This window comes from Pseudophryne corroboree, chromosome 10 (genome assembly GCF_028390025.1).
Source record: "Pseudophryne corroboree isolate aPseCor3 chromosome 10, aPseCor3.hap2, whole genome shotgun sequence".
NCBI classification, from domain to species: Eukaryota; Metazoa; Chordata; class Amphibia; order Anura; family Myobatrachidae; genus Pseudophryne; species Pseudophryne corroboree.
In genome coordinates, this window is record NC_086453.1 from 346,446,296 (window position 1) to 346,459,941 (window position 13,646).

Consider the following 13,646-nt stretch of genomic DNA (forward strand, 5'->3'; position numbering starts at 1 on the left):
TGTATTTTGGATATGGGAGACTCAACCTGTATATAAAAATGGGCACAGCCACCGCTTCCTATGGCACATCTATCCCTGCTGCCCAGTGTATGTAGTCACTGATAGCAGTGAGAAGCTATAATTGTGCCGTTGGGTACAGTTCTCTGGGTGAAATTACAGGTCCCAGAATGACAGTCCAACAGACCAGTGCATTGCATCACTTACCTGGTTTGGTAGGAACAGAGGGGTTGGGTACGGAATCCCAGCGGTCAAAATACTGATGCCGGAATCCCGACCGTCAGAATGTCGTCAGGGGGGGGGGGGGGGGCGAGCAGAACGAAGCCCCTTGTGGGCTTGCCACGCTGCGGGCTCGGTGGCTCGCTTCACTCCCCACAGGTTCTATTCCCACTCCATGGGTGTCGTCAGTAGCACCTCTTGCCACGGGCAAGCAGGACTTTTGCCCGGGGCACCGATGTCCCTGGGGCGCTGCCGCCGTGGCAAGAGCCGCTACTAACTAGGATGGCGGCGGCGGATTTGAAAAGGTCCTCTCCGCGAATGGAATCTAGGACGCGCAGTGAGGTAGCGTCTAGTTTCCCTTCGCGGAGAGGACCTTTCTGTGCAGCGCTATGGGAGAGACGTCATGACGTCTCTCCCATAGGTCAGAGGAGCGGCGGCGGCGACAGTGCCGTGGTCGGGAACAGGAACGGGGCGGGTAAGTAGTTTTTACACAACTAATGGGGGCACAGCTGCAGGGGGCACAAGTATTGGGGCCACAACTAATAAGGGCACAGCTGCAGGGGACACACTACGGGGGAAAGGAAACTTTCACCCTGGTCGCCACAAGGTCTAGAACCGGCCCTGGGTGTCGTATTCACCGTATCTGGAAAAAATATGTTTCTTGGTGTGAAGGTAGAAAGGTTTCTCCCGTGGAATTTCGACTTGGTCGTTTTCTCCTATTCTTACAAGCGGGTGTGGATATGGGCCTACGGTTAGGCTCCGTCAAAGTACAGATTTCTGCGCTCTCTATCTTCTTCCAGAAACAACTTGCAATGTTGCCGGAAGTACAGACTTTCCTAAAAGGAGTTCTTTATATGCAACCGCCCTTCGTACTTCCCACGGCTCCGTGGGATCTCCATGTGGTTTTGTCCTTTCTTCAGTCGGACTGGTTTCAACCCTACAAAGGGTGGAATTGAAGTTTCTCACTTGGAAGACTGTCTTGTTGCTGGCGTTGGCATCTGCAAGACGTGTCTCTGAATTCGGGGCCTTATCCTGTAAGAGCCCGTACTTAATATTTCATGAGGATAGGGCGGAACGCAGGACTCGGCCTCAGTTTTTGACAAAAGTAGTGTCAGCTTTTCACGTGAATCAACCGATTGTGGTTCCGGTTTGTCTGATGCTTCAGTTGCCCCAGAGTCCTTGGACGTGGTGAGGACTCTGAAGATTTATGTCAAGAGGACTGCTCGTCATCGGAAATCTGACTCGCTGTTTGTCCTCTATGATGCCACCAAGATTGGTCGTCCGGCTTCTAAGCAGTCCATTGCTCATTGGCTCAGGCTGACCATTCAACAAGCCTATACTTCGGCGGCTCTGCCTTAGCCGATGTCTATTGAGGTCCACTCCATGAGATCATTGGGTTCTTCCTGGGGGGCTGTCCGAGGTGTCTCGGCCTTACAGTTGTGCCGAGCAGCTACTTGGTCTGATTTGAACACGTTTGTAAAGTTCTATAGGTTCAACACCTTGGCCAAGCATGACCTTCAGTTTGGTCAGGCAGTTTTGCAGGGGTCTCAGCACTCTCCCACCCGTTCTGGAAGCTTTGGGACTTCCCCGCGTTACTAAAGTACATTCCCCAGTATCCATTAGGATAGTTGGAGAAAATAGGAATTTAATACCTACCAGTAATTCTTTTTCTCCTAGTCCATAGTGGATACTGGACGCCCAGTGCTTCGAATTCTGCTTACCTGGTGTTTCTGGTTGGTCCGCTGTTGCGGTCCCTTTTCCAGGTTCGGTTAGCTTTACTATCCTTTGTTGTGGTTGGTGTTGCTATCCTCTGTTCCGGTTAGCACTCCTATTCTGTTATGGTTGTGTGTTGGCTCACCGCTGTTTCTATTATGTGTATATGTTTCCTTCTCTCATGGTATGTCCATCTCCTCGGGCACAGTTTTCCTAGACTGAGTCTGGTAGGAGGGGCATAGAGGGGAGGAGCCATCATACACTAAAGGTTTCTGAAAGTGCCAGGCTCCAGTGGACCCGATCTATACCCCACGGTACTAAAGTACATTCCCCAGTATCCACTACGGACTACGAGAAAAGTAATTACCGGTCGGTATTAAATTCCTATTTTTTGCTTAATGATGTCAGCACCTCAGTATTCCTTTAAATCAGTGTTTCCCAAATTCTTTCCCCATGGAACACTACAAATAAAAAATTTCCAGGTCTCCTCAAGAAAACACGTCGCATAATTAGCACCCACCTGTGAATTTCTTAAAACGGGTCTGCAATAAATTAACATGCATTCTCCAGCAAGATAACATGAAAACCTACTGTTCTTCCCTGGAGACCAGATATAAGAAACGGTATCCGGACTCTTGCTCGAGACCAGTTAGGTCGACAACCAATAGGTGGACACTAATAATAGTTCGACATGGCCATTAAGTCGACATAAACAAGGTCGACGGGCAAAAAAGGTCGACATGAGTTTTTCACCTTTTGGGGGGGGGGGGCTTTTTCATACTTTACATTCCACGCGGACTACAGTTGGGAACAGTAACCTGTGTCGAGCGCAGCGAGTCACCTTGCCCGCAGCATGGCGAGCGAAGCAAGCCATGCAAGGGGACGCGGTGCACTAATTGGGGTTCCCAGTCACCTGACGGAGAAAAACAAATCCCCCCCAAAAAAAACTCGTCGTCATTTTTTCATGTCGACCTAATGGAGGTGTCGATCTATTACTAGTGTCGACCATGAGTCCCATACCCTAAGAAAAACTGATTTGTAGTAAGGGCCCAGAAAACAAAGACTATTCAAATAGAATACAAAACCTTGTACTTTCCAAGAGTCTTCATTAATGTGTTTCAAAGCTTTTCTCTATCCTACACCATATTATTATGCAAGGGGTAATGCTCCTGAACACCCCAGGTAATGTTGAACATTGTGTACAGGTTCACTTGCTTACACAATTTCAGATCTAGCAGGGTTACATTACACATTTATATACTGTAGGAGCACACATTAAAGACCTGACTGTAATGCCACCTGCACAAAGCAGAAATACTGCAGCTACAACAAAAAAGGAGACTGAACAGAATGGAGGAACTTTTCACTTTATCCTTGTTTTCTTAGTTGGAAAAGATGTTCAAACTAATTATTTGAACGTTCATTATTATCTTACTGCAGAATGTATTGGTGCTAAATAGATAATAGATATGTATTATACAGCCTTTTGTACAATGTAAACATTATTGCTAATATGAAATCTGCACGATTATGTGGAGTATTTATCAAAGCTTGGAGAGAGATAAAAATTGTGAGAGATAAAGTAACAACCAATTAGCTCCACTTTTTAAACACAGCCTATAAAATGTAAAGCAAAAGCTGATTGGCTAGTACTTTATCTCTTTCCAAGTTTTAACAAATATCTCTTTTCCACTGCAAGCCTGGAAAATTGATGGGTCTATCAACCTGACAAATTCCCAGGTCTCAGTGATCCTGGTCGGGGACTTGGTCCCCTTTTCCACCGACTAAAATCCCAGGTTTTATGTGTTCACATGCAAAAACCTGGGATTTTTATGTCAGTGGAAAAGGATTCTCAGAATTCTTAATCTTGTGCTATCCATATTAATATTTATCCTAGAGTGTTCCAGGGCTGCCTACAGTACAGTAAATGTGAAATCTGTGCGTATCCCAATCACCCACCTGTGTACATCCTGCTGTGGCCGCAGCAAAGCTGTGTATATGAGTGTTCGGGTAATGAGAATGATTTCTTTGCTCCCTGAAAGAGCACAGGTGAAATCCTAAGTAGATCATGAGTGGCAGTCATTACTGAACACACCTGTGCTTCACAGGGATCCCTACATAGAATAAGGGGGGTAATTCTGAGTTGATCGCAGCAGCAAGTTTGTTAGCTATTGGGCAAAACCATGTGCACTGCAGGGGTGGGCAGATATAACATGTGCAGAGAGAGTTAGATTTGGGTGGGTTATTTTGTTTCTGTGCAGGGTAAATACTGGCTGCTTTATTTTTACACTGCAATTTAGATTTCAGTTTGAATACACCCCACCCAAATCTAACGCTCTCTGCACATGTTATATCTGCCCCTCCTGCAGTGCACATGGTTTTGCCCAACTGCTAACAAATTTGCTGCTGCGATCAACTCAGAATTAGGCCCCAGGTTCCTTTGTCTCTGTTGTGTCATTCTGTTTGGGGTTGTTGTATAGTGACTGTGGTCAGAAACAGAATTCTGTTCTTTTCTAAGGATGGTGTCTTATTATCACTTGTGTATTCCATTCCACTATCTGCACGTAGTCTGGGGCTGATGCAGGGTGAGTAGTATGACCGTTTGCATTGTGTAATTTCTGTAACATTGCAAATGTGCACACATGTTTATGCACCTGGGCGTATTGCAGCGATTCTGGCACTTGCACTTAAAATGGAGATCTGTATCTGATTTTTAGAGAAGTTTTTTTTAAGTACTGTTGAAACTTTGCAGTGAATACTTATTTCACAGGCAAAATAAGTGATAAAAATCCCGGTGTAAATGAACAACACGTGACACATGCCTGACATAAACCTGGAGCATATGATACCAATGTAATAGTTAAAATTTTGCATATGCTCGCAATTGCACATTTTACGCCTGAGATTTGGAGCACAATTTTATATATATTATTATTTTCTACTTTTGTCTTTTATGTGTATATTTATGTTCTAAAATGTAACTAAATTCTGTTTGTCACTCTTTAGACAAGAGATGAAATAGAATGCTGGACATCTGCTGTGATCCTGTGACACTTTGCACAAGCAGAGGTTGGTGGTAATAACCTGAATATATTTTCTACATGTGTGTAAGTCATACTTGCCTACCTGACCCTCTCCTTGAGGAAGAAAATGCTCTGTTCCTGGACTTTCCTGGTAATGTATGATTGCCATCACCTGTGGTGAAACACCTTTCTTATCAATTAACTAACAACACAGGTGATGGCAATCATACATTACCAGGAAAGTCCAGGAACAGAGCATTTTCTCCCTCATGAAGAGGGTCAGGTAGGCAAGTATGGTGTAATAGGCCCTACACACTGGGCGATTTGACTGCACGATATGAACGATCTCGTTCATTAATGAACGAGATAACGTTCATATCGTGCAGTGTGGAGGCACCAGCGATGAACGATGCGCGGCCCCGCGCTCGTTCATCGCTGGTGCCCCGTCGGCTGTGCATGCAGGCCAATATGGACGATCTCGTCCATATTTGCCTGCACTGCTATGGAGCCGGGTGACGGGGGGAGTGAAGAAACTTCAGTCGGCCATATCCGCCGTCGGGCAGCTCGGCGGCGGATCGCCAAATGTGTGGGGCCCTTAAGATGTCTGGTCATGATCTGGAGATTATAGCAGTATTATATTGGATGGTGTGAATTGACATAGTAACATAGTTGTTGAGGTTGAAAAAAGACAATTGTCCATCGAGTTCAACCACCAGAGTGGGCTGGTGATCAATACATCTGTGCCACTTACAGTACCAATAACACTATCAATGGCTGTCACAATTAGCCCTTCCAACATAGCTAATTTAAATTTATTTAATGTTGATCCCCATACTGACCATCTTTATACAGCTAAAACCATTATCAGTTGCATATGCAGAATTAGAACGAGGTGGCGCAAGACCCATAGTGGAAGAGGATAATAAAGAGTTTAAATGTAACAAGTTTGCATCATTTTCTCGAGGCTTGATTGATTTAAGCTGAAGGAAGATGATAGAGTGAGCCGGTGATCAATATATCTAAAACATGTATGGATTTTGAAGGAAAATAAATGTGATACTTAAACATGAAAACTAGAACTTGCTATTAACCCACTAGTGCAGTGGTTCCCAAACGCAGTGCTCAAGGCACCTCAACAGTCCAGGTTTTAAGGATATCCATGCTAATTAGTACCTCAGTCAGTTTGATTATACCATCTGTGGACAAGCATGGATATCCTTAAAACCTGGACTGTCAGTGTTTTTTGAGGCCCACATTTGGGAACCACTGCACTAGTAGCTAATCCACACATAGGGCGAGATGTACTATAAGACATCGCCGCCTACCGCAGCGATACTAATCGCATATGTACTAACATATGCTATTAGTATCGCAATGCGGTATAGGAGGCCCCCAGCGATGATGTCTGCCAGGGTCGGCGGGGGTCTCCGTCACCTCCCAGACTCGGGAGGTGACGTGTGCAGGGAGACCCCGGGCTCCTCCTCCTCCCCCCTGCGGCCGGAAGGAGACAAGGCTGTGATGTGGGGGAGAAGGAGGAGGGGGGCCGCACCAGCAGCGGCTCAGGTATGCCGGGGGGAAGGGGGGGTCGTCATGAGCGGTGCGGCGGCGGGATGTGGCGGTAAGAATCCCATAGACTTCTATAGGGTATCGCCATAAAAAGATGGCGATACCCTATGGTGCGAAAACGCGGCGATCGGGAGTTAGTACATATGAAAATGCGGTAAAACAGGGGTTTTACCGCATTTTCCCTTTAGTAAATCCCGCCCATAGGCAGTAATAATATATGTTGCTCAAGTCACCAGCAATAAATGATGTGTGTATCATGGCAATTGCTAAGCCTCATATATCAGTACTGTTCGTGTGGCTAACAGGCGCCGCATTAAGATCGAAGGATCTCTATGCTTGCAGTATGTGTCCTGCAGATTTTATATTGGCGAGCCCTAAATTAAATGGATTTTTTCCACATTTCCTCCATACAGAATGACCTGATCCATCATGTAAAATTGGACAGATAAGAAAAACGCAGACTGCATGGATTCCTTTGGGTGACGCCATGTAAATGCCGCTGTAAACCACTGCATATGCGTCGGACCTACACATTCTCAGAATTTGAGTGCAGACCTTAAGGTGGGGATATTGGGATGAGCCCCCCTCATTATCTAGCGCCGCACTGCGGTTTTGGTAGTTCCGTCACTGTTTGCCTTACGTCTGATTTTCAGTCCAGCCGTGCAGTTATGCTGTTTATATACAGTATAAGGGAACATTAACGTGGCTGGTCTTGTAATACTGTGTCTGCCCAATGTAATGAACAATTACGTTTCTGGATACAAATGAGTATTAGAGAATTTGCAGCTAAAATTCCAATAACTTCTGTACATTCGTTAAATAAAAACCTTTTAGGAAAGGTTGCTGTCAAGAGACTTCAGCAGGAACAGAAAATATGACTTTTACTCCATATGTTATGGAACATTTGTTCTTTTGTGCCAAGGATTCCATTTATTTTCCATGTCCGCAGTAGGAAACATGAAATAAATGATTGCTGCTGAAGACATTTGCTAGAAAATGCTGATAATAGCTCTACAAATGTGTATGCTTGCGCTGTCTCGCATATGGGGTGTTCTCCATGTAAAGCTGTGATGTCATTATAAGGAACACGTGTAATGTAGGTGTTACCTCTGTCTGGTTAATGTCAGAATTGATGACTATTCATTAAGGAAGATTATATGGCAGAATAATTTTGTGCCTTATTTGTAGACCCCTGTATGTGACTTTTCCAGCAAGTGCAACAATTACAGATGGTTGTGACACCAAAAGTTGGCTCAGATATGGTGAAGCATACAAATGTACAAAAAAACCTGTTAACCATTTTCATGTCATTTTTTTTGAGCCTGTCTACCCTTTTTCTGCTGTCTACCTTTTTGACCCTGTCGACCTTTTGTATGTCGACCATATGTGGATCCACAGAAAATTTGAATAAAGAATTCAGTGCAGACAAGTAATGTCCTCAACAGGACTCTCTAAGGGGGGGATAAAGTTGATTAGGGCACTGCTGTAATTAATGGGTGCCCATATCATGTACAAAAGCACTGGGTTTAGTTGCATAAAGCGGCCAAAGCCATCTAAAGTCCTGGTTAGGGCACCCAACATTGGTGGAACCAGTGGCGGTGCAGCTGGTGCATTGCACTGGGGCCTGCCCAGTGAAGGGTGGTGGCATTACAATGAGTCTGATTCATTATATGCTGCCGCTGACACCTGCTCGAGTGTGGTATGTTTTTTTGGTGTAGTTTTCTCCGTACAGTGACCGGGAACCCCAATTAGTGCACAGTGTCCCCTCGCATGGCTCGCTTACCATTCCCAATCGTAGTCCACGTGGATCGTTAAGTATGAAAACGTGAAAACAAGTGAGTAACTCATGTCGACCTTTTGACCTGACGACCTAAAGACCCTGTCGACCTACTTACTGTCGACCTAACAACCGAATACCCCCCTGCTCCGCAGGCCATCAGTCAGCCAGTAACAGAGCATGAGCAGCTGAGGCTGAGCTGCTGTATGAGTGTGGTGACGGTCTGGCAGAAGAAGAGGAGGGGCCGCAAGCCCCTCTCCTTTCCTCCTTTATTGCTCAAACCATGGCTTCCTCTCTGAATGAGGCTGTCCTTGCCACTGGCATCGAGTTTGAAGTCACAATCTTGTGACCGTCCATAGCGTTAAAACCCAAGGAAGAGCCGCACTCCCTGCATTACAGTTCTGGGCCTAGGTAAGTACATTAATATATTTGTCACACATTGCCTGTCACCGTCTTCCTGGCATCACCCACTGCCTCTCCCTGTCACCCACTGCCTCGCTTCGTTACCCACTGCTGTGTTACTTTTCGTGTTACCCAATGCCTCTCCCCGGCATCACCATCTCCTCCTCTGCCTCTCTCTCTCTCCTGCCACCCTCTGTCTGTCCCTGCCACCTTCTGCTTACCCGTCGACCTCTGCCTCTCTCCATCACCCTCTCTCCGTCGGCCGCTGCTTCTTCCTGTCACCCACTGCCACTGTATCACCTTCTGTCATGTGGCATATTATGAACTTGGGAGGATGAGGTGGTCTAAAGCATATTTGTACACCTGGGCCCACCACTCACAACTTATGCCACAGGCGCCCAAACTACTGACTTTTTGCACATTTCTGTTCGCCACCTCAGGAGGCTGTGAGTAGCAATGTGTAAGCACTCGCGCCTGAACGCAGCAACCATTGAATCTCTTTATCTGGGTGCCATCCAAAGAGCAATTGAAACCCCCTTATGTTTAAATTACTCATCATACAGCCCTCCAGTCCAGCGTATTCCAGGAATTAATTTGTTTCATTTATCCCTAATGCAAATATGCATTCTAAAAGATTTGATCACAAGATATTTGAAGATAAATGTTGAGAATTCTTCTTTACAAAACAAATTCTTAAGGGGGGTACTCACGGAGCAAAAATCCTAAGCAATCTGACTAGATTGCTCAGATTTTCAGCAAGATCTCTCCGGGTATACCCCCCACAGCGATAGCGATGTGTGGCTCCGTGTGGCACTATCGCTGCTGCTAGATTGGCCTCAATCTAGCAGGTCGCTCATTTCACCCGCTGGGTAAAATGAGCGCCCCCCCCCCTGCACGCTCATCACACACGTGCTGTGCTGAGTGGGGGGAGAGATGTGTGCTGAGCGGATCGCTCAGCACACATCTCTCCCCTGATCTACCGGTGAGTACTGGCCTTTACACTTACAGTATTTCAGATATTGTTTATATATGAAAATTGTTTGCATAAGTACATGTGTGTATCTGCCGCAATGTGGATTACATTCTCGCTATTTGGTCTAGATAAAAATAAATAAATAAAAAAACTTCCCTTAACGATATGAAAATACTTTATTTTACATCTTATTTTCAATGTAAAGAGTAGGAGATATCAATACAAAGGTAAAAAGCCAAAATGTACAAAAACGCTCAGGAAATTAGAAAAATAAGTGGAAAAAAAAAACCCATCTGTACAAAATTCAAAATACAGTTCTGTAAGAAAAAACCTGCATTTCTGTGACCGAGGTCTACTCGTTAGTTTATATGCTTTGTATATATTCTCACTTCTGAGCGGGTAGTAATGGAAGGTTTGTTATGTGAAATATAGGAAAATAATTCATAATTTATACAGTAAGTTTGTCTGGTGAATTATGGGTGCTGTACTGACAAACGCTCAGCGTTTGTGAATCCTATGTGGGGGTGGGTGTGTGTGGGGGGGAGGGGGGGGGGGGCATCTAAGCTATACTGCTGTTTAGGTCTCACCTCAATGTTTCCTGTCACTACACCTCTTCAGCTACTAAAGTCTGTGTGTACAGAATCTTGTGAGCACACAGTGCAGGGAAGGCTGAAGACACAAGCAAGCAGTCATGGAAACTTGTGCAACAAATGACTGTAACCCCTGGCAGCCAATCAGATCCTTGTTTTGACTTTCTGATTTATACTTAGAAACAAAACCTAGAACCTGGTCATTACTAGTTACAGCATAATTACCCGTGCATCACTTTCTCTAAACGTCTGTCATGGGTTTTTATTTTAATTAAAGTGTAGCACTAAATTTAGGACTGCACTATTACAATTTGTATGTTAATGGATTCCCTATAATGTGTGTTTTTTTTCTATATATAAATATTAAATTGATGTCTGATCCTTTCTGAGGCAAAGGATCCGACATCTCGGTATTCAATGAGTGGCCAAATCTTTTTAAAGTCGGATTGACATTGTCGGAAACGGGGATAAAACCTGTCTGATTTGGCTGCGATTCCGACAAAACACGTGGATCCACGTGTTTTCCGACAAGTCGGAATTGCCGACTTGTTGGAAATACAGCAGGGGAATTGAATAGGTCAGAACAGTTTCCGGCCTAAAAAAGTCGGAAACTGCCGTCTTTCCGACAAGACGGCAGTTCCGATTACAATTGAGTACCCCCCCATAGAGAGCAGAGGTTAGAAAGGTGTTAGTTCTTTTTATTGTAGTATAACTGGAGCTGTCCCTTGTGCTGCAGTGTTGACTTTGTCAGATTATACAGCATGGCGCGAGGCCTGTGGATTGAAGGAGTCTCCCTTTACTGAAAGCTACAGGTGACAGTGCATTTGTTTTCACAGAGATGCCGTCGGTTTGAGTCTTGTTTTGGTGGTATAGACGGTATTGTATTGACACGTAGGTATATTCTAGATGAAATCTGTAGTATAATGATATATTGGACTAGTAGTGTTGCTTATAGAGAAAGCGTTATAGACTTGCGTGTTAATATGCAACAGCAGGCTATATGACAGGCCCTGCCAACCTGTGGCTCTCCAGCTCTTGTGAAACTAAAGTCCCAGCATGCCTTGCCACAGTTTTGCTATTAGGATGTGCTAAAACTATGGCAGGGCATGCTGGGACTTGTAGAGTCACAACAGCTGGAGCTGCTGGATGGCCAGGCCTGCTATAGGGGAATGAGGGACGCCTTTGATCTATAGCAGTGACATGGAAGCTGCAGTGAAAATGACTATTGCCGCATCTTTGTGTCCTATGGCTACTCCTAATGAAGCAGTGGTGTAACCTAAATGTCCCACTGAGCCGGCTGTGACAAACGCGGAATGGAGTGGCGCTACCTACATTGGCAGACTGTGGCTATTTTCTAGCTGAGCCTTTTATTCCTCCGATTTGAGAATGGGCAGGATCCCTCATAGCTCATCATGTGGCAACAGCCTATCTATGACCGATAGGTCATATCACATGAGAAAACTACTGTACGTGTCCTCCTTGCCAGCAATTAGCATCCAGTAGATATTAATATAAATCTTATATCTCTTCCCGTAGACCTCTCTTACAACATTGAATATATGAAGTATACTGAATGTTAGAGAACGGTCTACACGGGTCAGATTATACGAGTATTTAGCTCTGCACAAATTGCTGTTTCTTCTTTTAACAGATAACATATATGACGGCCCTGCGTTTCTCAGTATAAACCTTTTTAAATCGGGTACTGTGTGTCTGGGGTGATGTAGTTAGGTTTTTTGACATTCAGAAAGGGTTACAAAGTTTCATAGTTGTAAGAACGTATCCCTATCTACTATAGTGTAAGGAAACTGTCCTTTTAAACTTTTACCTGGGTATTTTCTGCAGTAAGCGGATTACTTTGAAAGGCACCCCCATAATTATGGCTTTGAATGAAATACTTGTCTGTTTATTAAGATTATCTTAAAGAGCGTTACTCTGCACTCCCAATGAGCATTGAAACTACCCTTATGGTCATTACACACACATACACACACATGAATATTGCTGTAATTCCAGTTGGTTTTAAAGCTTATACCTATTGCCATCCAGTGCGTTTGATATTCTACAGTTCAAAGATCAATAATGCTCAAAAACGTAAGCATATAAGTCTAAGGCAAATCCCTTGGTTGGATGGATCAATATGTTATATGCTGGTTAAAGAACTTCCATATCACATCCTCGGGTTCAAGCAAATCCTCTTGCAATTCCTGGCAAGAGCAAGCTTGAATTAATACTGGCTCACAAAGACCGTTTTCCTCTTCTGCAGAGAGATGGAAAAAAGAGTACTTGGAGAATAATACTGTTGTGGTACAGAGATCGGTTTGCATCGAAGGACACTTTTTTTTTTTTCTTAGGCTTCATAAATGAAATGTATTCCAGGAAAGATCCACCGAGTAGGCAACAAAGACACATGAAGTGGTGGAACAGGTCTAATAGAAGCTTCCCAAATGCGGCTGCATGTGGCTGTTGGGATGCCGTGGAACGTTAGGGTTTGGGTAGATGTTTGCATTTGGTGAACTCCAGTAGGGTGAGGTCGCTCCAAAGAAGCCAGATGTTACAGGCATCGACGAAGGGTGTGAGGGGACAAAATTAACCTTCTGTTGATGAGTGTGGTAGGATGGCATATATGAAAACTCCGATGGGTACTTGTACATGGAGGTCTCAGTGGGATGAGGCTGCAGAGCCTGAGCAATTCCATGAAAGTCAAATTTGTAGGCGTAGCGCTTCCCGTGGACTTTAGTCATAATATTTTTGTCATAGTAGTATCTCAGTGCCCGACTGAGCTTGTCATAGTTCATGTTGGGCTTGCTTTTCCGTTCACCCCATCTACGTGCCACCTCATCTGGATCTGTCATTTTGAACTCCCCGTTTGTGCCCTCCCAGGTGATACAGCTAGCATTGGCACTGTCCGACAGCAGCTCGAGAAGAAATTGCCACAACTGGATTTGACCACTTCCTGCAAGAGAGATACACATATATCAGTAACATATCATCTGGTCTAATTTTCTCATCGTTATTTAATAACCACTATTATAGTAATACTGCGGGAATACTACAACTATGTATGAGTACTGGTCATGGAAGCCTTATGAAGATCATTGATCCATTTATGTTCAGGAGTGTTGGTGTAACTCTTCAAAAGCCGTTAACTACCAAATTTGGGATTCTATACAGTATTTGTTTTATTCTAGGATGGCGTTAACTATAAAATACTGTAAGTTGGGTTTATTCTATGCAAAATAGCTACACATGGGAATTTTTTATATATAATAAATAGGATAATCATACTTACTGAAATAGAGGTGGACTGCCTATATCTGTGAAGAGCCTACCAATCTCACAGACAGGGGCGCTTTAAGAGAGGAGGAGGCCTGGGTGCAGCCTCT

The 13,646-nt window shown here is 44.4% G+C and overlaps 2 protein-coding genes and 1 long non-coding RNA gene across 9 annotated transcripts in view; 1 reads left to right on the forward strand and 2 right to left on the reverse strand.

Annotated features, from left to right (window-relative positions):
- Positions 1 to 5,075, reverse strand: part of KCNJ5 (potassium inwardly rectifying channel subfamily J member 5) — a 356,956-nt gene extending 351,881 nt beyond the window's left edge. For 2 of the 6 annotated variants that reach the window (XM_063943661.1, XM_063943658.1), the window contains exon 1: positions 5,056 to 5,075. Coding sequence is in view for 2 of the 6 variants with exons in the window: in XM_063943657.1 (XP_063799727.1) it covers positions 3,889 to 3,999 (111 nt within the window). In the remaining 4 variants the exon portion in view is untranslated. Of the gene's footprint in view, positions 1 to 3,888; positions 4,052 to 5,055 lie in introns of those variants that run through there. The other 4 variants (XM_063943657.1, XM_063943656.1, XM_063943662.1 and 1 more) reach the window with 3 other exon arrangements.
- Positions 4,327 to 13,646, forward strand: part of LOC134966705 (uncharacterized) — a 196,628-nt gene continuing 187,308 nt past the window's right edge. Inside the window, exons 1-2 of the long non-coding RNA XR_010188691.1 lie at positions 4,327 to 4,514; positions 4,936 to 4,998. This is a non-coding gene — a long non-coding RNA (uncharacterized LOC134966705). The remainder of the gene's footprint in view (positions 4,515 to 4,935; positions 4,999 to 13,646) is intronic.
- FLI1 (Fli-1 proto-oncogene, ETS transcription factor) overlaps positions 9,828 to 13,646 on the reverse strand; it is a 110,079-nt gene continuing 106,260 nt past the window's right edge. For both annotated transcript variants that reach the window (XM_063943654.1, XM_063943655.1), the window contains exon 9: positions 9,828 to 13,216. In XM_063943654.1, the coding sequence (XP_063799724.1) occupies positions 12,690 to 13,216 (527 nt within the window). In that variant the 3' untranslated portion in view covers positions 9,828 to 12,689. The remainder of the gene's footprint in view (positions 13,217 to 13,646) is intronic.